The sequence below is a fragment of the Trachemys scripta genome, chromosome 2 (assembly GCF_013100865.1).
Source record: "Trachemys scripta elegans isolate TJP31775 chromosome 2, CAS_Tse_1.0, whole genome shotgun sequence".
In the NCBI taxonomy this organism is placed as follows: Eukaryota; Metazoa; Chordata; order Testudines; family Emydidae; genus Trachemys; species Trachemys scripta.
In genome coordinates this window covers 209,796,489-209,819,525 of record NC_048299.1, presented here as the reverse complement: position 1 = coordinate 209,819,525, position 23,037 = coordinate 209,796,489, and the positions used below count along the sequence as shown (strand labels likewise).

Sequence of the window (23,037 nt, the reverse complement as noted above, 5' to 3'; positions counted from 1 at the left end):
TTAAAAAAAAGCAAAGTAAATTAATTTATTTTTTAAATCCAACTATGTTTAAACAATATTAAGGCTGCAAAAACAGCCAAAACATTCTATTAGACTTACTTTTTAGCAGATATAAGTAAAATGGCTGTAAAAATGATTGAAGACTCTGATGCTTTGTCTATAATGTTACTCCCACCAATTTCAAACACCAGTGTAGCTAAAACAGTGTTAGAACCAGTTTGAATTTGGGGTAAATTTCCCCATGCTCACATAGTAACTGGTTTCAGTCCTGTCCTCAGATACACAGCGAAGATTGCCACATATCTTGGAATATCTACTATAGTACTAGTAGATGGTTTTCCAAAATGTGCAATGGGGTGTACCACATCTATAAAAGCAGGTTTGGGATCCTCAAAAGAGTTGCAATGGCATATGTCAGCTGTGAATTTGTCCTTCTACTTTTATCTTGATTTGCTGTGTGTTTTTTTATTTTTATTGCTCAGTGGAGTGAGCAGAGAATTCAGTGCCACTCAATTTCTTCGTCTTCGGTAATGCCTTCCACCATTAATATTACTGAAACTTTTTTTTGTATTTATAAGATAAAGTATGGAATTCTGACAACTTAATTGCCAATAATTCATTGCCAGTATGAGGTATAACTGGTAACACACTGAACATTTGTTTTCATCTTTAGAGGAAAAAAAATAGTCAATACTCATCTCACAAATGGTAGAGAAAGAACTACTTTTTCATAGTTATGTCATTATGTCAATACAGTTCTCATAGTGGATTGGGAAGCGAGTTTTGCCAGAAGCTTTATAAGTGAAATTTGTCTCTTTTTTCTTTTTTGCTTATGCTGAAATTATGCCTCACAATACCTCGGGGAGCTGATGGGCAAAAAATGCCTTGAACTCAACTGCATCACATGGTTTGGATAAGAGTCTTTTTCACATGATCAGCAAAGCTCACTATCAAAGAGACAACTTAAAGTAGCAAGAAGGTGTCAGCAGCAAACAAACACACTAGTCTAAATATTTATTTAACCCCATCTCTGCAATATTTGTGCACCTAAGATATAAAACACACAATCCAAAAACAGAAACTCAATATTTTAAATTGCTCGACTTCTGTTTCCACATCCCTTTTTGTTTTTAATAAGAAATTTTCATGGATTGTTATATTTCTATTAGATAGCCAGTTTGTTTTGTTGGCAAAGCAAAGGGGTCGAAGAATTGAAGGAAAGGCAAGAGTTGTTCTATGTACATAAAACCCTACAATGTAAGAAAGGGCAGAAGAGTGGAATCTGTTATAAAAACAAATGAATTTTAGAAAAAATATGACAGGAAAGCCACAAAGTGTCCTTCATAAGAAAGCAACATGTCCTGTCACTAAGCATATATTTTATTCCTCCATGGTGACAGGGAACCCCACCCACTCCTTATATAAATAGAAAGGTCCAATTTTGATGCCATTTCCAGGATATAAACCCAAGTGTCCTTCATTTACTTTGGTGATGATACAAGTTCACAACGTTGTGATGCTGTATCACTATCCAAATGACAAGAAGTCATAGAGCAAATGTCAAACTCTTGATGCAAAAATCTCAGGACAAAGCCACAATGTTTGTAACCATAAAGAATGGAGGGGAGAAGTCTTATTATCTTACTTCCTACGAATGAAAAGTGATACAGAAGGAAAACTAAAGGGAAAAGTCGAAGAGTAGAAGCAATAGCAATATTCCAAGAGGAATGGCAATATTCAGAAAAGCAACACTCAGCAACAAAACAGTCAGCTCCAATATGCAAAACAAAATGAAGAATAGTGTAATAGAAAACAGAGTTATAAGCAGGAAGGGCTAGAAGTAACTGGGCACATGTCCATATACATCAATGATAAGTAGATGGAACTGCCACATGCACACATACACTATATCAGAAATGTGGGATCCTTTGTTCTCTCTGGATTATAAAACAGCAGCAGCAACACAACTGACTGCCTATGCAAAAAGTTCTGAGTAGCATGGAGCAGAGTGGGAGAAACATCTGGGTAGTCAGCAATTATTCACCGCTAGTGCCAAGAGGAAGTAGGGGAAGAGAAAGGAAGCAAGCAGAATTAAGGCAAGGGAGGCACTTCATTCAGTGATATCATTAGCATTACTGTGTTCTATTCTATATGTCATCTCCTCCAAGATAGGGTTACCATATGTCCGGATTTTCCCAGACATGTCCGGCTTTTTGGGCTCCAAATCCCCATCCGGGGGGAAAGCCCAAAAAACCGGACATGTCCGGGAAAATCGGGACATGCCGGCCGGCGGTGCGGGTGCTCAGGGGTCGGGCCAGGGGCTTGGGGGCCGGGACGGGCCGGCGGAGCGGGGCCGGGCCGGGGGCTCCGGGGCCGGGCCCGCGGTGAGGTGCCTGGCCGGGGGCTCCAGCGGGGTCGGGCCGGGGGCTCGGGGGCTCAGGTGGGGCCGTCGGGGCCGGGGGCTCGGGGGCCGGGCCGGTGGTGCCAGGCCGGGCCGGGGACTCGGGGGCCGAGCCGGGGGCCAGGCTGGGGAATGGCGGTGCCAGGCCGGGGGCCGCAGTGCTGGGCGGGCCAGGGGTGGTGGGCCGGGGGCCGGGCCCGGGGCCGGCACCCCAGGGCCGGGGACAGCCTGGGCCGCGCCTCCTCCCCCCACACTCCCCCTTACCTGCTTCAGGCTTCCCGCAACTCAAATGTTCGCGGGAAGCAGGGGAGGGGGCGGAGACTTTGGGGAGGGGGCGGAGTTGGGGTGGGGGCAGGGGCGGGGCTGGGGGCAGGGCCGGGGCCCCGTGGAGTGTCCTCCTTTGGGAGGCACAAAATATGGTAACCCTACTCCAAGGGTACAGGACCCAGTAGAGGAAGTGAGAACAAAGTGGCTGTGAGACAATAAACTGTTAGGTCTTTGAATTGACAGATGAGCAGGGTTTTAGGTAGAAAGGAAATAGAAGGTAAGAATTCCTTTGTGAGTGTTCTGAGAGCCTAAAATGAAAAAGGGTTAAAAAAAAAAATGAATAGCCCAAAATACTTGAGACAAGGTTTATATAACCTTTTCCCTTCCATTTTCTCTTCTCCTTTTAGAAGCAACTTTTCTTCATAGTGAGAAAGATACATTTTAGAAAACATACAGAACTGTTGGTTTTCTTTAAACAAAACGTAAAATTAATGTGCCAACCTTCAACAGCATGGTTCACTAACTTTCTCCAAAACCTTAAAATCAATTGAGATTTGGGATACCAATATTAAGTATATCAATACACCAAAAAATGTTTAGTGAAATATAATTCAAAATGACTATGCAGCTACAGCACTGAAAAATTATTAGGAATAATAATAATGAGCAGACTTGTTTATGATCTACAGAAAAAGAAAATTTCCCTGAATGCTTTAAGAAGCCCCATCTTTCCAAAATAAATGGAACAATTGATTTTGATTTCAGACAGGCCAGACTGATTTAAAATCAGACCAGAAAAATCAACAGCAGTACAATTCTTTTCTTACTATGGTAACCACAGCAGATGAGAAAGTTTGTCTACTAATAGCCATATTACAAAACAAATTAATATTACTACCATATGCTAAAAACTGTAGTCTACCTCAAGAATAAAATCTATGCCCATACTCTTTAATATTAAACTATATAGAAAACATCCTCAGAAAAACATATAAATATCTGACTAAAATATCCCACAAAATTCTATATATTTTCTTTGGGTGACACAGATATATATACTTGTTTTGACATAATTGGTCATAGCTTGTCAACACTGATATATCAAGCAATTCACCTGAGTCACACTTTGATCTGCAGAGCTTAACTTGCAAAATCTGAACCGTTCACATCTCTAATCTGTTAGCTTTATTCTTTATCAAACAAAACATAGTTTGGGAGGTAAAGTGATTGTATAGTTCTTTGTATAAGGGAAATAGCAGTATTATGAAAACATCAGTAACAGTGCTCAAACACATTTTTTTGGAAAAGAAAAAACAAAAAAAGCCCTGTAAAATGATACGCTCATGTTAAAGTAACCAATGCTGCACAAGATATAATGGAACCTAAGAACTCCATAAATCTCAGAAAACTGTGGATCCTCATTCCACAGCTAGGCAACTTTTTCATCAGAGAAGTATGATCTGTCACTAACCAACCACCAACCTTTCAGGCCTCACTAATTCTGCTCTATAGCAGAGAACAATAGAGCCAAGAGACCCCACCCAATTAGCTCCCAGCCTCTCACATTGCACCACCTCAGTAGTTGAGACCTTCCCACCCACAGCAATGAAGCAAAGGGTAGTCAATCTTGCCCTGGAGGGGGTAGATAATTTTCCTTCGTAACTGCTGGTGGGAAAATGAAGAAAATAAATAAAAAACTGGGTCTCTGTCCGATCTGTAAGCTGAGGAAGAGTCCCATATGTTCAGGCTGTGATCCCATTAAACTTCTGCTGGGGAAAAGCCCACTGCACATTAGTATCAGACTATACACCAAACATATTCAGAGGAAATCTTAAGCATCATGCCCAAGAGCCCAACTGCTATAAGTCACAGGCTGCCTTGAATGAGCCAAAATTTCCATTCCTGGGAAGGAAGAGTGTGGAAAGCCAATGAATACTTCATAGCCAAAGGAAGGGGAATATTAGCTCCACAGTCAAGAGTTATCCTTGTGGTTTTAGTCCAGAAAACACACAGAATTTCAATGGACTAACAATTGCAAAGACAAAATTTCAAGACTCAGAATGAATCTGCTCCTCCAACTTCTGCATGGCTGACCTACTATATCCACTACTGTTACACTAGAGATGAATTTGTCACAATGTAATCAGTTTCACTTTTGAAACTAAAGAAGTTTTACATTTAAGAAGTGCTGGGAACTGTAGTTTTTGTTAGGTTGTAGTAAGGTCACCTAGGGCTACTCTACATTTAAAAAGCTGAAGTTGGGGTTCTCCTGTTGGCGTAGGTACTCCACCTCCCTAAAAGGCAGTAGATGGGTTGATGGGAGAAATATCCTGTTGTCCGACCAAGCGTTGTCTACACTGGGGGTTAGATAGGTTTAACTGCATCACTCAGAAGTATGGATTTTTCACACCCCTGAGCAATGTCCAGACCTAATTTCCTAGTGTAGATGAGGCCCTACTCAGAGCTGGTCACACTTCAGAATCTATGTTTGGGCTGGGACTGGAAGTGGAAGTCACATCTTTCTATGGATCACTACCATCTCCATCTTGAGATCATGATGCTCCTCTGACTGGAGTGAAGACGGAACCCAATGGGTTTCAGACAATCTGGAGATGGATACTGTTTTGACTACAGACCACACTACCGTGGTCTGCCACGCACAGTAGGATATTATAACCATTTCGTATCCTAGACTATTACCATTTTGGATCTTAAACACTAAGTATGGCTTCATCTTTGCATGGTACTTGGATGACCTACAAATAATGAAAAGAAAACCTACTAGAGGGCTGCTGGTGGAATTCTCATTCCAAACTAGGTAACTGGAGCATGAATAATTTTTTTTAACATATGCCATGATGGTATGGGAAATCCTGACGTGCAACCATTCCAGATGGTCATCAACCTAATTAATCCAAGTTGTTAGCACAGCATTCAGTGAAACAATCACATGTTTATCACTGAGATTTTTTAGAAAAATAATTTGAGAACAATTGCTCAGATCCAGATCAAGAACTTTGCACCTGTGCTGGCAAAACTGTACTGGGGAGAGTGGGGAAAAGGAAGAGGAGAAGAGCAGATTCTTCTATACTTTAATTTCAAACAGAGTTTTTCTGAGATACTGAGAAATCTGAAGGCTATGACTTAAAGACAAGTGGAGACACACTGGCACCAGTTAACTATCAGTGCCCCCCTCTGGGTAACACCTCCTTTTAAAGAAGATATTGTTAAACTCATACACACCCCCGCCCCTGCTCAACAAATTCTCTCAAGATGTAAGATTACTCCAATTATCACCCTGTCTTGAATCCTCCTTTTGGGAAAAGACTGTCAAGGAGGACGGGTGGAACCATTCTGGCAGCATCTAGGACTCTCAAGTCTTCTCACCCATTCAGTACATTACACAGATTATACTCGTATCAGCTGGTTGTCCTAATTAGTCCAGGTACCAATCTGCCTTACTCACCTGGCCTTATCATTATTTACCACTCCATCAATTTGGTCATCTATAAACTTTACCACCAATGATTTTATACACATTTTCCTAAGCATTAATAAAAGATACTGAATAGCACTGGGCCAAGAACAGAAGATTCCACTAGAAGCACTCCTTTTGCCTGATGATTCCTACTGAGATCACTCAGTTGTCCAGTTCTTAATCTGTTTCATATGGGCAACTCTGATCTTCTGCACTGCTCATTTTTTAAGCAGAATGTTGAGTGTAGTAACTCAAATGCCTTATGTCAGCACTTACTGAACCAAACTTGTATTCTCATCAAAAAGTGATATTAAGTTAGTCTGATAAGACCTATTTTTCATAAAATTATACTGACAAAATTAGTTATGCTACAATTTTTTATTCTTTACTGATTGCATCCCATATTAGTCTTCCCATTATTTTGCACAGGGATCTCATACTAAACAGACCAGAGTTACCAGGCTCATCCTATTTATACCCCTTTCAAATATTGGCAAAACATTCGTTTTTTCCAGTCCTCTGGAATTTCCCCCATATTCCAAGATCTGTTTAAAAAATCAGCACCATTAGTTCAGAGAACATGTTGGCCAATTTTTTTTTTTTAAATGCCTGGTTGCACGTTATCAGGACCTGGAGATTTAAAATGTTTATCCGTAACAGGTGTTGTTTAACATCCTGTCTAGTAAATGTTTGAATATAAAGTATTTCACTATCACTATAAACTGTGAACACATAGAATTATAGAAATATAGGGCTGAAAGGGACCTCATGAGATCACCAAGTCTAGCCTCCTGCACTGAGGCAGGACCAAGTAAAGCTAGACCATCGCTGACAGAGTTTTCTCCAACCCGTTAAAAAAATTTCCAATGATAAGGATTCCACAACCTCCCTTTGAGCCCTATTCCAGAGCTTAACTTCCTTTACAGTTCAAAAGCTTTTCCCCAATAGCTTTTCTAAATCTCCCTTGCTGCAGATTAAGCCCATTACTTCTTGTCCTACCTTCAGTGGACATAAGAGAACAGTTGATCACACTCCTCTTTATATAGCCCTTAAAATATTTGAAGACTTATCAGGTTCCCCCATCCCCAGCCTTCTTTTCTCAAGTCTAAACATGTCCAATTTTTAAAAAAACTTTTCCTCATAGGTCAGATTTTCTAAAACTTTTATCATTTTTATTGCTCTCCTCTGGCCTCTCTCCGATTTGTCCACATCTTTCCTAAAGTCTAGTGACCAAAATGGGACAAAGTACTCCAGATGAGGCTACTCCCCTGAGCAGAGCAGGACAATTACCTCCCGTGTCTTACATACAACCCTCCTGTTAATACACCACAGAATATAAGCCTTTTTTTGCAACTGCATCACTTTGTGGATTCGTATTCAATTTGTGATCCACTATAAGTCCTAGATCCTTTCCAGCAGTACTACCATCTAGCCAGTTATTCCCCTTTTGTAGTTGTGCATTTGATTTTTCCTTCCTAAGTGTGTGCTTTGCACTTGACTTTACTGAATTTCATCTTGCTGAGTTCAGACCAATTCTCTAATTTATCAAGGTCCTTTTGAGTTCTAATCCTGTCCTCAAAAGTGCTTGCAACTCCTTAGCTTACTATCATCTGCAAATTTTATAAGCACACTCTCCACTCCACTATTAATGAAAATACTGAATAGTACCAGACACCGACGGGACTCCACTATATATGTCCTCCCACTTTGACAGCAAACCATCGATGACTATTCGGAGTATGTTTTTTCAACCAGTTGTGCACCTACGTTTTAGTAATTTCACCTAGACCACATTTCCCTAGTTGGCTTATGAGAATGTCATACGGGACTTTGTCAAAAGACTTACTAAAATCAAGATATCATACCTACAGCTTGCCCCATCCACTAGACCAATAATCCTGTCAAAGAAGGAAATTAGATTGGTTTGGCATGATTTGTTCTTGACAAATCCATTCTGGCTATTCCTTATAACCCTCTTATCCTCTATGTCAGGGGTCGGCAACGTTTGGCACGCGGCTTGCCAGGATAAGCACCCTGGCAGGCCGGGCCAGTTTATTTACCTGCTGATGCGGCAGGTTTGGCCGATCGCAGCCCCCACTGGCTGCGGTTTACCGTCCCGGGCCAATGGGGGCGATGGGAAGCTGCGGCCAACACATCCCTCACCCGCGCCGCTTCTCGCCGCCCCCATTGGCCCAGGACGGTAAACCGCAGTCAGTGGGGGCCGCGATCGGCCGAACCTGCCGCATCAGCAGGTAAATAAACTGGCCCGGCCTGCCAGGGTGCTTATCCTGGCGAGCCGCGTGCCAAACGTTGCCGACCCCTGCTCTATGTGCTTACAAAGTGATCGTTTAATCATTTCTTCCACCATCTTTTCAGGTACTGAAGTTACGCTGCCTGGTCTATAATTTCCTGGGTCTCCTTTATTCCCCTTTTTAAAAGGTAAGTATTATATTTGCCCTCCTCTAGTCCTCTGAGACTTCACCAGTCCTCCATGACTTCTCAAAGATAATTGCTAACAGTTCCAAGATTGCTTCAATTAGATCCCTAAGCACCCTATGATGAACTTCATCAGACCCTGCCCAACTTGAATACATCTATCTTACCTAAATATTCTTTAATCTGTTCTTTCCCTATTTCAGCTAGCATTTCTTCCCTTTGTTGTTAATATTAATTTTGTTGAGTATTGCTCACCATTATCCTTTTTAGTGAAGACTGAAGCAAACTAGACATTAAATTTCACCCAGCTTCTTTCCTAGTACAAAGCAGAAATATTTATTCAATGCTTTTGCTTTCTTTGCATCATTATTGACAATTTTTCCATACCTACTTAGTAACGGATTTATGACTTTCCTAGGATTTCATTTGACCTTGAAATACTTCTTAAAAGTCCTTCCTGCACTATATGCCAGTTAAGGCTGCACACATTACATATCTAATATAAAAGTCTCTAAAGCAAGGAAATGAAAAGTTCAGCCATCTAACAGTACATGCCCTTTATAGCTCTACCCAGATTCACAATCTCATAATTCAACTCACAAATGTCTTCTATCTTAAGTACACCTCTACCCTGATATAATGAGACTTGATATAACACAAATTCGGATATAACGCGGTAAAGCAGTGCTTCGTGGGGGTGGGGGCGAGGGCTGCGCACTCCGGCGGATCAAAGCAAGTTTGATATAATGCGGTTTCACCTATAATGTGGTAAGATTTTTTGGCTCCCAAGGACAGCGTTATATTGGGGTAGAGGTGTATATATATGGCCCCATAATCATGGTTTCTGAGCACCTCAAAATCTTTAATATATTTATCCTCACAACACCCCTGCGAGGTAGATAAATATCATCATCCCCATTTTACAGATTAGGACTTGAGGCATAAAGAGACTAAGTGACTAGCCCAAGATCACACAGGAATTCTGTGGCAGACCAGGGATATGAACCCAGGACTCCCGTATCCTAAGCTGGTGCCCAAACCACTGGAACATCCTTCCTCATTCTATCCTTCCTTATATTTATCTGAGGAATAGTATCCACAAAGATTATATAAATCCAATAATGGGTATTCATCCACCCCTATGCCACAGAATGATCCAAAAGGGTATGCTGCAAGTCCACTAGTGGGTCAGAGTTCAAGAGGGAAGGCAGAAGAGAGGAATGCTCAAAAAGGGCAATTTCAGTGGCATATAGGCATGAAAACTTCCAATATACTGTAAAGTATGCACAGTATAAACACTTTACTGGTTAATCTTCAAGAGCTATAGCATTCACCACTAATTGTCAGTAGTTGGTTTAGGGGTTTATATATGATGAAAATTTGAGGGAGTAGGTTCTCTCTTTATACGTATTTATTACCTCCTAAAAGTAATAAGTTTTATTTCTAAGGGTGGCATTTTAAAGTACCATTGTTCAGCGTATCGGTATTTAAGATTTAAGTCACACTGCCTCCATTATGCTGGGCACTATACCAGCACAAAGTAAGATCCCCTCCCCAAAGAGTTTGTAAACCTAAGACCTTGGTCCTACACAAAGAACTGTGTTGGAGGAACCCTGTGCCCATGCAAAATCCCACTGAAGTCAATGGGGCTCCAGACAGGGTGTACCTACACTCTGGATTGGGGCCTAAGAAGGCAAGCGATATAATAGAGGGAGAAGGGGGGAAATACTAAATGAAAAACAGATCTACTCAGAACGTTGTAAATACTCCACAGCTTCCCATAACATACCAGTCTTTTAAAAACAAAAAGGCCACTTTTCTCATGTGGCCCTGACCCCTTTATAAGAACAAAATTGGGAAGTTGTTTCTCAAAATTGTTTTAATTAGTTGCAAAAACAACCATAGTTTATTTTGAAAACATGAATAATGAACCTAATTGGTATATATGCTTTCCATAGTAGCTCCTGAAAAGTGAAATTAAGAATACCTACCTCCATTTTCTTCTCCATTACTATTGTTTGTCTCAGCCATTTCAGTGCCATCTAACTCAGATTCACATCCTAAATCCAATGTTCCATCTGCTGGGCATGTAGATTCTTCTTTCTGCAGTTAAAAAAACAGAATGGGGGGGGGGGGGAGAAAGGAGAGAGAAAAGAAAAATAATGTAAGGCCAGCCACAAAAAATGTTTATATTACTGTTAGGTTTCCCCAAAGGTAAAACTGTTGCAACACATTTGGGTGTCTACATTTCAAAAACTAATCTGCTTCCTGCATAAGAGTTACTTTATGGAAAGAAGTAAAACATGATCTTTACGAGATAGCTCTTTCAGCTTTTGATTTTCAAGTTATCCTGTAAAAAGTCACAATTTAGACTTTTATAAAAAGAGTTATAAATCAAAATGCACTTCCTTTCACTTTTTGTATTTGAACAGACTTGTTTGGCACTTAAAAATTCTAGTCATCTAGCTGAACGTCCTAAGTGCTGCAAGAGAAACACAAATCCTTTAATGTTTCTCTTTTGCCTGTGCCTGTTTCCTGAATTCAAATAGCTGCAGCAACCTGGAACTCACAAGCCATGGGAATGATTGCAAATACCTGGTTTCGAGCCAGGGATATCTTCAGATTTAAAACAAGACCAAACTAAACATTCTTCCATTAGCAAATGAGAAAATGATTATTCTGAAATCCATTCATTGTTAACCAAAAAATAGTGCATTTTTAGTTCTAAGGAGCAGCATTATTCATACTGCTTTTATTGTTTCTAAACTGTGCACAATTATTTTTCTATCACAAATATCAAAGAATTTCCCCCATAACTTCAATAGATTAAATCTAGTCTGTAGAACATGTAATTTCACATTATTGTTTTCTTGCCCCTACTTCACCCTCCTCCCCAGTACGAAGCCAGTATAGTTTGATCATGGGTATCAGGGCGAAAACAATTTTTTTTCAACCAGCACAACATAGAAAAACACAACACACAAGAGAAAACCCACAACTACAACCATCACCACCACTTAGTATCAAACCACTCAGGATTTTATCACTGTAATTATATTTCTGATTTAAAATAAGCTGTAACTTAAAAGCTGCTTACACTGAACTTGCAAAAGTCTTCCACTGTTCAAAAAATTAAATATTAACACAATTACTTCATGAGAAAGTCAGTGATCTTCTTGAACTCACTGCTTATAAAACAAAGGCCTTTCTGTTAACAACTCTACAGCATGGTTTTCTTACCATATGCCAAATTCAAGAATACACATACTCTTTGAGATAAAACATTCAGTGTTTACTTTCATTATAAGACATCTGAAAACAGTTAGAAAAGACTTTCAGCTCATCTACTCCCCACAGAATCTAATTTGTTTACCTTTATATCTATTGAGATATACATGGCGCTATTAATCCACTTTATGTACTTTGTATATGCAAAAATTCAACTTACTTTGAGAGCATACAGTCCCGACTTCCCAGGGATTTTGAAGAATGTTCCATCACCTACACGAGTGTTAGTATGAAGCATTGCATTCAGACAAGCTAATGGAGAGGTTCCACTGAAAAATAAAATTGAGCAAAAATAAAGCAGTCCAAGATAGAGTGCCTCTTGTAAAACTATTCCCTCTGTCTTTTTTTTTTTTTTTTTTAAACTCATGCTTGCCTTGCCTTTTTTTTAAATTCTCCCAACCTTGAAAACATCTACATTACAATAACAGGCCAGTTTCAAACTTAATCATATGCATCTGTCCCCTAGGCTTCAGGCAAAAAGTCTGCGAATTATAATTATGCTTTTCTTCATACAGCAACCAGCTCCACATTCTAAAGGAACCAAAGTCCAAATATTTATGTGAAATTACTTCACAAATAACACCATGAAGCCTCATTTTCAAAATGTTACCGACAATGTGGCTGCTGCACATGAATGATCAAAACAGTACCAAGTTCAAGGGCAGCTGCATCCCATAGGATGAAAGGCAACAAAAGAATAATAATAAAGAGCCCAGGAAGAACATATTTAAACTTATAGGAGTTAAAGTTATTTAGGACAGTATTTTCCTAAAATGGCCAACCTAAGTTACTGTAGAAACATACACACATATTTTATACTTTTAGTGGAGCAGTAATTATATGCAATATCATATTGGAATGCACTTTAAAGTACCTTTTAAAAATAGTCAAATAAAATCAATACCTTCACACAGTGTTTAATTTGTACAAATATCTTTATGTGATGTATACACAGGGCTAGATTTTACATGCAAGAGAAAAACAAAGCATGCATTTTTGCTCTTGGCTAAATTCATATTATTCTGAAAAGTTAATTTGGGGAATAGTGAGGGTGCAGGGAGCGCTCACAAACGTATCCTATTTTGTATTAATGGAATTAAAATTAACTACAGTGTTTATAGGTGTACTGTCATCATATCTATCTCCCCATATACATTGCTATACTTATGATTAGAGACTGAACTTCCAATTGTGTTTCTTCACACAGACTCCAATCTTGCAAACACACATGCTTAACTTTATCCACATAAACAGTCTCATTGACTTAAGAGTAACTAGTCGTATGTGTAAAGTTATGCATGTGTGTTTGCAGGACTGAGGCTACACTCAGCAAAATACTGGGCCTGGAACTTAAAGTAATGTGCTTCAGTTAGACAATACAAAAAGTCTGCAGGAATTATGGTTCAGGACTCCATTATACAATTTTTAATTATATTGGTCCCTATTCAATTTTGGTAGATTTTATTGGTAGGAGCTAAATTCTGTCCTCTGATGTGCACACTGTTCCTAATGAGTTCAATGGTTGCATCTCAAAGCAGAATTTGTCCATAATGTATATACACCTTTACCCCGATATAACGCGACCTGATATAACACGAATTCGGATATAACCCGGTAAAGCAGTGCTCGGGGGGAGAGGGGGAGAGGGCAGGAAAGAGGGGCTGTGCACTCCGGCGGATCAAAGTAAGTTCGCCATAACACGGTTTCACCTACAACGCGGTACGATTTTTTGGCTCCTGAGAACAGCGTTATATCGGGGTAGAGATGTACATTAATTTTCTGACAAGATGGATTATATGATCATTTATTTGCTGTTCCAGTAAAAGCTCATAAGTAGTTCGTTATAAGATGTCCTCATATCAGAACAGCTGTATAATATAATTTATTATAGGTTACCTAAAATACCATATTACCACAATATCTACTTCTGTATTGACTTTCATACAGTGTACATGTCTTCATTAAAAACCAATACTACAGCTAAAACTGCTGCTTATAGAGCTTCATGTCAGCTATTAAATGGTGAATTTTAAAACATACAACATAACATTTTTAAAGGATTTGTTCTTTAAAATTTTTATTTTTCCTGCAAATAAAAAGAATCCTACATGTGATTTTGAGCTGATATAATACTATGTGGTCAGTCTAGGAATATGAGTAAATTACAAGTACAGTTATTGTACTAGCTGTAAAGTAGAATATATTAAAGTGTCTTGTTACTGTTTGAAGATCAGTGAACACAGAGGTCAAATAAGATGCATGCCTTTCCTCTAGAAATGTTCTTACTGAATTACTGGTTCACATACAGTGACATATGGCATTTAACTGAGCAATGCAAGACCATTTTTCTCAAGTTACATTTTTTAGGTGATAACATATATAACTTGAAGCTACTGATAATTATGTCAGATGCTTGGAGCTTCTATTTAGTGAAGCTGTCAAAAATGAAGACTATTTCAGCAGGATGCTGATAGGAAGATGCTAACTGCAAAGGCAGCTGAATTCTATGCATGGAATAACAAGATAGAGTTGTGTGTGTCTATATAATACTCAAGTTTGCATTTAGCATCTTTCTTCTAATTTCTGCTGCTGGTCCATCTAGAGAGATTTTGGTCACAATACTTGTGTTTAGATATCTCATCATTAGGCAATTAAAATAATACAAGATAAACGAACTCAAAATATAGAACTCTCCCCCAATGGCCACTATTGTTCTCACAGCAGGTATCTTAATCTTCAAATACTGGCTAATTGGTAAATGGACAATAGTAACCATTTTCTGAGTACAAAGGAATCCATGTCAGCTACTGAGCCGTAAGTACATGTATCTGATGTGCCAACTTCAAGAATCCCTATATTAGCTCCCCTCCTGTAGAACACCAAGAGGGGGAAAGTGAAGATCAGACCAATTCTCCTTGTGTTGAAGTTGAACTGTATAATCCTCAGGAGACACTTGCCACATACGTCACCAGAAAGCACCGGGCTGCATCCTGAAAACCCAATGACCAAAGATCCAATCATGCAGTGTGGTGTCAGCTGAGTGGAACTGAGTCTCAATATTACCCTAGTTTGCTAGGGATGCATGAAACATATAATGAGCACTCCAACCTTCCCTCCTTCTTGAAGGCCACACTCCTCTTTTCACAGGCTACCACTCTATTGTCTTTGTGGTAGAGAGAGTCAAGGCTGCAGATGCCCAAGAGTATCTTAAAAAGCTACACGGCTGTTTTCCCCTTTCACTAGGTCTTTCCTAGGCATTTTGTGACTTTCCCTGCCACTATTTTATTCCTTGCATATCAAACAGAAGATACTCAAAAACCTTTGGGTCAAATTGTATCAGAATCAGTTCAATTTTGACCAAGTTGCACATCGTGCCTTGGTATTCATGGCTATAAAAGAGCCACATGTTTTAAACCTACATATTGAAAAATGTTTGTTACTATAAATCAGCATATATGAAAATTATTTTACATTTTAAAATAGGGTGACCAGACAGCAAATGTGAAAAATCGGGATGGGGGTGAGGGGTAATAGGAGCCTATATAAGAAAAAGACCCAAAAATTGGGAATGTCCCTATAAAAATCGGGACAGCTAGTCACCCTATTTTAAAATTACATTTTATACTATGCGGAAAACTATTTTGCTGTTATGAAAAACATTCTTGAGTACTTTCATCTGTAATAATATATGTCTTTAAGGTGGGTATTTCCTGTTATCACAAGAAAACCGATTTACACTCACACACAAAAAACAAGCACTTTTAGAAAATACTTTCAAAAGTATAAAATATTTCAAAAGATACTTACTTCCTATAAAGGAGATAGGGAGGCACGAAGCAACCGCATACAAAACAAGAAAGAAAAAGAATAATTGGTTAGTCTTCCAATACAAAAAGGTGTTACGACTTTTTGATAATTTAACAGATATCGTCAAGTAGTTTAGGATGCAAAATTTGTTCATTTCTAAAACTGTTATGATTTAGAAGGACACAAGTTCTTAAACACTGTGTGATATCTTCCTCCTAATATGCACACAAACTTCCATTTACCAGGGCAAGCTTCCCCTTTCTCCCTTCAAAAAGTATCCTGTATTTTGTGCATTTGAGCTCCCTCTCTAGGTTCTGCAGCAGGAATTAACTAAATTAACCCTCTGCAAGCAGACAAGAAAGAAATCTGACTACTATGTTCAATTATCCTCCATAAAACATCTGGGAGAATTGAAGAACAATTTTTGCCACAGAGAAAAGGACAAAAGTCAATACAAACAGGGTTTTTTTAAGATTACTAAGCACAATGAAAAATATGTTTAAATAAATTAAAACCTCTTAAAAACCTAAAGTTGTAGCCTCCATTTAATTTTAATCATCTTTGCTAGATGGATTGCCATGAGAAAGATGGCTTGCCAAAGCACACTGTTTTAAAAAAAGGGAAATTAATTGATTAAATTCAATTTAAACAAGTACAGCATAGCAGACAAACATTTCCCCACACTGCCCAGCCAGTGTACCTCAACTGCAGAAGAAGGGAGGCCACCAGTAGCAACAAAAAGAGTCCAGCCATTATGAACATGCAGATTTTTGTTTAGGCCTCTTTATCAAATTAGTAACAAGGGTGTCACTTAGTTGCAAGTCTGATGACAATTTCTATAATGTGGACACCTGATCACTGCAAATGGTACTAAAATCACCAATTCATTTCATACAGGCAACCAAACAGCCAACAGACACTAACAACTTTTGACCACTACTAGAAACAAACCAAAAGTGAAAGCTCCATAACTCATTACTAATTCCTAGAGCTAACACAGCGCCATATCTCTTGCTTCTACAGAATATTTGAACAATATTAGAGATTTACCCTACACTATAAATAAATTAAACTAATATTTTTTCAATATATATGGCAGCCAGAAATGCTGGGGGAAGCGTTGACTGAGTATGTTGTTTACCCATGCACACTGTAAAGCAACACATATGGGGCCTGATCCAAAGGCCTGATAAAGGCAGTGGAAATACTTTAATTGACTTCATGCAACTTTGGATCAAGGCCTTCCTTACACAGTAGCAACCAGCATGAGGTTATTACCCCTCTCCTCTTCAAGAACTAGCTAACACAAAACTTAAAGTGACCAAAACCATTTCAACTAGGAAAAATACACATGAACATGCATACAGCTCTGATCCCGCAAACGTCTCCATCTAGTCAGACCCACACGCCCTACAGGATCAGGGTAGGGACATATTCTAGTTTTCAACTATATTTGTTTAGAGGTGCCCATGTCTAAGAACCACCCTCATTCAGTAGCTACATTTATAAAGCAACTTGAATGTAATTTCACAGAATTAACCCCTAATTTAAAGCAACTGATTAAGTAATTAAATGTAAAAGAAGTTACAACTTCACCAACATAAGGACTATTGATACTACACTAGATTAAATAATTTATAGTTCTCCTAAAGTTTTCAGGAGTTCTCTCCCCTGACCATCACCACCCATATAAGCAAATTGGTCATAAGGTAAGATAGCAGTTTGCTGAAGCAGACACAAAAAATGTATTCTGTTACGGATTATTTAATATCTCACAGAGTATATATACTTTGGAAAGCAATAACTGCAGACCTGGATCGTTAACCTACAACAGGAGCGGGCAAACTTTTTGGCCCGAGGGTTTTGTAAATTGTATGGAGGGCCAGTGAGGGGAGGAGGCCATGGCCCGGCCCCCACCTCCTATCTGCCCCCCCCCCCCAGGCCTCTTGCCCCATCCAACCCCACCCTGTTCCCTGATGGCCCCCCGGACTCCTGCCCCATCCAACCACCCCTTTTCCTTGTCCCTGACTGCCCCCTGCTGCCCCATCCAACCCCCTCTCCTTCCTGACAGCCCCCCCCAGGACCCCTGCCCCAATTCAACCCAGTTTCCCCTCCGACAGCCCCTTATCCACACCCCTGCCCCCTGATCACCACCCCAAACTCTCCTGACCTCTATCCAACCCCCCCCCCGCTCCCTGCCCCCCTTACCGCGCTACCTGGAGCACTGGTGGCTGGCAGCGCTGGACCCACCACCACCAGCCCCAGGAGCTCACAGCCCCGCCACCCAGAGCATTGCGCCGGTGGCAGAGCGAGTGAGCTGAGGCTGCGGGGGAGAGGAGACAGCAGGGAAGGGGCCAAGGGCTAGCTTCCGGGGCCAGGAGCTTGGGGGCCGGGCAGGACGGTCCCGCGGGCCACAGTTTGCCCACCCCGACCTACACTGTAACAATGTCTTCCTGAACAAAGAAAAACTTCTCATATGAAGGTAAAAGTACAAGGCAAAAGAAAGTTTATACTGAAGAATAAGATGCTAACCATACTGTAGGTGGCTAAACTAGAAAAAAATGTATATATAATACAAATGTTACAACATATACTGTACAGAAAAATGATATTTACACCTTACATTCATTCACTTTTTTAAAAAGCTATGCTTGTTCTCTTTTAACTGATCTGTGCCCTTTTGTCAGAAACTGCTTAAAATACCACCCTGTATATTTCTAATATTCATAGGTTCTAAAGAATATGCTTGTATCATTAGGAAACCCCTTTAAATAACATTAACTTATAGTAATAACCATTCCTTGACCAGAAAGGAAATGAGAATAATATTTTACAAAACATGCTTTCACTGTAATTTGTTCTGCATTTGGGGGAAAGTAGAGAGAAAAAAAATCCAAGAAGATGAGACATACTCATACTGAAATGTAACTGCCTTGTAGGGAGAGAAAATACCAAAAGAAACCCACCACAGTAGCACATAACTTTAAAAAGGAGATCTACACAAAAATGAGAAACCTGGTTAAACGGAAATTAAAAGGAACAGTCACAAGAGTGAAATGCCTGTAAGCTGCATGGAAACTATTTAAAAACACCATAACAGACGCTCAGACTAAATGTATTGTCCAAATAAAAAAAAAAAAAAAAAAAAAAAAAGTAAGATGATAAAAAATGCCACCATGGCTAAACAACGAAGTAAAAGAGACAGTTAGAGGCAAAAAGGCATACTTTAAAAATTGGAAGTCAAATCCTATAGAGGAAAATAGACAGGAACATAAACTCTGTCAAGTGTAAAAATATAATTAGGCAGACCAAAAAAGAATTTGAAGAGCAACTAGCAAAAGACACACAAACTAACAACAAAAATTAAGTACATAATTAGCAGTAAGCCTGTTGAGCCACTGGATGATCAAAGTGCTAAAGGAGCACTCAAAGAAGACAAGGACGTTGCAGAGACGCTAAATGAATTTTTTCATCAATCTTCACTGCAGAGAATGTAAGGGCGATTCCAACACCATATCCATTTATTTTAGGTGGCCAATCTGAGGAACTGTTCTATATTGAACAGTAATAAGTCACTAGGACCAGATAGTATTTACCGAAGAGTTCTGAAGGAACTCAAATATGAAACTGCAGAACTACTAACTGTGATATGTAACCTATTGCTTAAATCAGCCTCAGTACGAAATGACTTGAGGATAGCTAATATAATGCCAATTTTTAAAAAGGCTTCGGAGGAAATTCTGGCCGGTAAGACTAACTTCAGTACAAGGCATTCAGCTGAATCTATAGTAAAGAACAGAATTATCAGACACATAGATGAACACAATATGTTGGGGAAGAGTCAACACAGCTATTAGAATTCTCTGAGGGTGTCAACAAGCATGTGGACAAGAGTGATCCAGTTGATGTAGTGTACTTTCAGAAAGCCTTTGACAAGGTCCCACACCAAAGGTTCTTCAGCCAACTAAGCAATCATGGGATAAGAGGAAAGGTTCTCTCATACATCAGTAACTGGTTAAAAACAAGAAACAAAGGGTAGGAATAAATGGTCAGTTTTCACAATGGAGAGAGGTAAAAAGCAGGTTCCCCCAAGTATCTGTTCTGGGAACGCTGCTGTTCAATGTATTCATAAATGATCTGGAAAAGGGGTGGACAGTGAGGTGGGAAAATCTGCAGATGACACAAAATTACTCAAGATAGTTAAGTCCAAGGGTGACTGCAAAGAGTTATAAAGGGATCTGACTAAACTAGGTGACATGGCAACAAAATGGCAGATGAAATTCAATGTTAATAAATGCAATGTAATGTGCTTTGGAAAACTTAATCCCAACTATACATATAAAATGATGGGGTCTAAATTAGCTGTTACCAGTCAAGACAGACATCTTGCAGTCTTAACGGATAGTTCTCTGAAAACATCTGCTCAATGTGCAGCAGCAGTCAAAAAAAGCAAACAGAATGTTAGGAGCCATTAGGAAAGGGATAGATAATGAGACAGAACATATCATAATGCCACTTTATAAATCCATGGTACACCACACCTTAATGCCGTGTACAGATCTGGTTGCCCCCATCTCAAAAAATATATATTAGAATTGGAAAAGTTACAGAGAAGGGAACAAAAATGATTAGTAGGAGTATGGATTAGTTTCTATGTGGGGAGAGATTAAAAAGACTGGAACTGTTCATCTTAGAAAAGAGATGATTAAGGGGGATATGATAGAGGTCTATAATGGTCATGAATGGTGTGCAGAAAGTGAATAGGGATGTGTTATTTCCCTTTCACATAACACAAGAATCCAACTAAATTAATAGGCAGCAGAACAAAAACAAATATAAGGGAAGTACACCTTCACACAATGCACAGTGAACTGTGGAACTCACTAACGGGATATTGTGAAAGCCAAAAGTAAACTGGGTTCAGAAAAGGATTAGATCAGTTCATCGAGGGCAAGCCCATCAATGGCTACTAACCAAGACAGTCAAAGATGCAACCCCATGTTCTAGGTGCCCCAAAGCCTCTGAATGCCAGAAGTTGGGACTGGACAACAGGGGATGGATCACTTGAGCCTGTCCTGCTCATTCCCTCCAAAGCATTTGGCATTGGCCACTGTCGCAAGACAGGATACCGAACTAGATGGACCACTGGTCTGACCCTGTATGGCCAGTCTTATGTTCTTATTGTAAGCCCATTTCCATCCTGAGCAATCTTTTCCAATGTGGTAGTTGCAGTTTGCAGAATATAGAAATAATCTAATGCTAATAATGATGATAATTTTTTTTTTAATACATGCTTATGAAACTCAGGCAGAAACAAAAAAGTACTTTTTCAAATCCTCATCAAAAACTGTTTCAGAATAAAAATGGAAACTGAAGCAGGAAGAACTCAGCATGCGCTAAAATGGTTGCCAAAGACGTTAGCTAAAGTGTCCCCCAAACATAGGATTTCCTCTCCATTCAGTATAATCTAGGAGCAGGTATTTCATTACTTTGAGCAAGGCGCATTTAAACCAGTAAAAGAGTATGTAACTTTGTGATAGTCATTTTCTTCAATAAGCAAGTAAGTGTGATGTTTCTTCACTTTTTTCATTACAAAGTAGCCTATTAATAATTGTATAAAAAAGTAATCTACCTTTTTGTTTCTGCTCCAATGCTGATGGCCGGCATGAAGAACAAAAGTAGGGGGAGAGGAAACACATGGGCTCTTGCCATGGAGAACAAGCCATGGAAGAAGAGGTAAAGGTCATAAAAGGAGATTCCCCCCCCCCCCCCGCCCAAAGCCAATAAACTCATTCTTTCTGCTTGAGAAATTATGGTTTTGATACATATTATGTACTGAAAGTGTTATTTCCATATCATATTTCACTGGCACTTGTGATTTTTAAATGTATTTGATTAGAAAATAAAAAAATATTACTGTGCTATAATTAGAAATGTACTAAACACAAGACAAACTGCCATAAAATGTGTGAATACAAAATGAATACTTAGCTTCCAAATCTCTCTGTCCTTTGAGTTGGGTGTCAACTGTATTTCACTCATTCTTCAACAAAAATAGTAAGTTTGAAACTAAATGACCATGTCAAACAAGACACATTTAGCATTAATTTAATCCCCTTCCTTCTCTAACATTTAATCCCACACTAGGGAGCTACAAAAAGTTATCACTAACTCTCTTGTTTAACTTAGCCATCTTAAAGTGGTTAGCCTCCCCCACAAAAACCTCTTTGGGTTGTTTTGGGAAAATACCACAGACTGACCTTTTCCTTTTGTAACTAGCTTTATTCTTTGTGTGGTCAGTATCTGATTGGCTAGCCAAGCGGTAATTTATGAGGTAAAATGTCCTAAAGAACTACAATACGAATTGTGTTTTTCCATGAAAACACAGCTCCACAAGAATATGAACCTTAGGAGCAGACTGACAAACTTTTGCACAAAGTAACAAAAATTTTCATGTATTAAGTTAACCACTTAAAGGGAGCACTTACAGTGTTTGAAAGTGACTGTATCAAAGTCACACACACAAAGCAGAAGAAAAGGGACAAATTATCTGCTCGTGAAAATCCATCTAATTCAACAGTTCTCACTATGGGGCAGTCCTCTCAAGGGAAGCACGTGAATGTGTCAAGGGAAGCATGAGGTGTGCGTGTGGGTAGGTGGGTGGGGGTTAGAGCTCTCTGTCTGTCAGCCCCAGGTGGCTGGGCTGAGGCTCATGCAGGAGGGCCGTGCACACTCAGAAGGAGGAGATAAAGGGGACAGCTAGAGCCCCGCCAAGGCTATCCTTCTTCCCCGCCTCCCATTCCCTCACAGGGAGGCAACCTGAGCTCTTCTCTGTCCCCCGCATCTCCCACCTGGAGAGGTGGCAGCAGCAGCGCAGAAGGGGTGGCAGAGGGGCGCTAAGTCTGCTGTGAAAAGTTATATTGATGAATATCGCTTTTTCACATTGCCACCCTTACTACTTGCTGCTACTGGCGCATTGCTGCCTTCAGACCTGGGCACCAAGCAGCAGCCGCTGCTGCTCTCCGCTCTGCCGTCAGAGCTGGGTGGCAGTATCTGTGCTTATGGTGGGAGGGGAGTGTGAACGACTACAGACACAAAGAAGGGGGGCCCAAGTTTGAGAACCACTGATCTAACTCAATGGAACTGAGCCCACTTACAGCTCCAGAGAAATTTGCCATATTTATTTTTATAGCAAGTCTAGAAAAATAAAAATTTTCAAGTCACACCCGCTGCCAAGACAAATGCAAAATGTTACTAAAATTAGATCAAAGGAACACCCAAGAGGAGATGAAGCACACATCAGCCCTTTCCCCCTGACAGCCATGCAACAAAATCCAACGCCAAAAATCCAATTACTAAA

At 39.7% G+C, this 23,037-nt stretch overlaps 1 protein-coding gene across 3 annotated transcripts in view; it reads right to left on the bottom strand.

Moving 5' to 3' along the window:
• ASXL3 (ASXL transcriptional regulator 3) overlaps nt 1-23,037 on the bottom strand; it is a 148,437-nt gene that overhangs the window by 80,273 nt on the left and 45,127 nt on the right. For all 3 annotated transcript variants that reach the window (XM_034762846.1, XM_034762844.1, XM_034762845.1), the window contains 2 exons: nt 12,031-12,139; nt 10,574-10,685 (listed from right to left, as the gene is read on the bottom strand). In XM_034762846.1, coding sequence (XP_034618737.1) covers nt 10,574-10,685; nt 12,031-12,139 — 221 coding nt within the window. The remainder of the gene's footprint in view (nt 1-10,573; nt 10,686-12,030; nt 12,140-23,037) is intronic.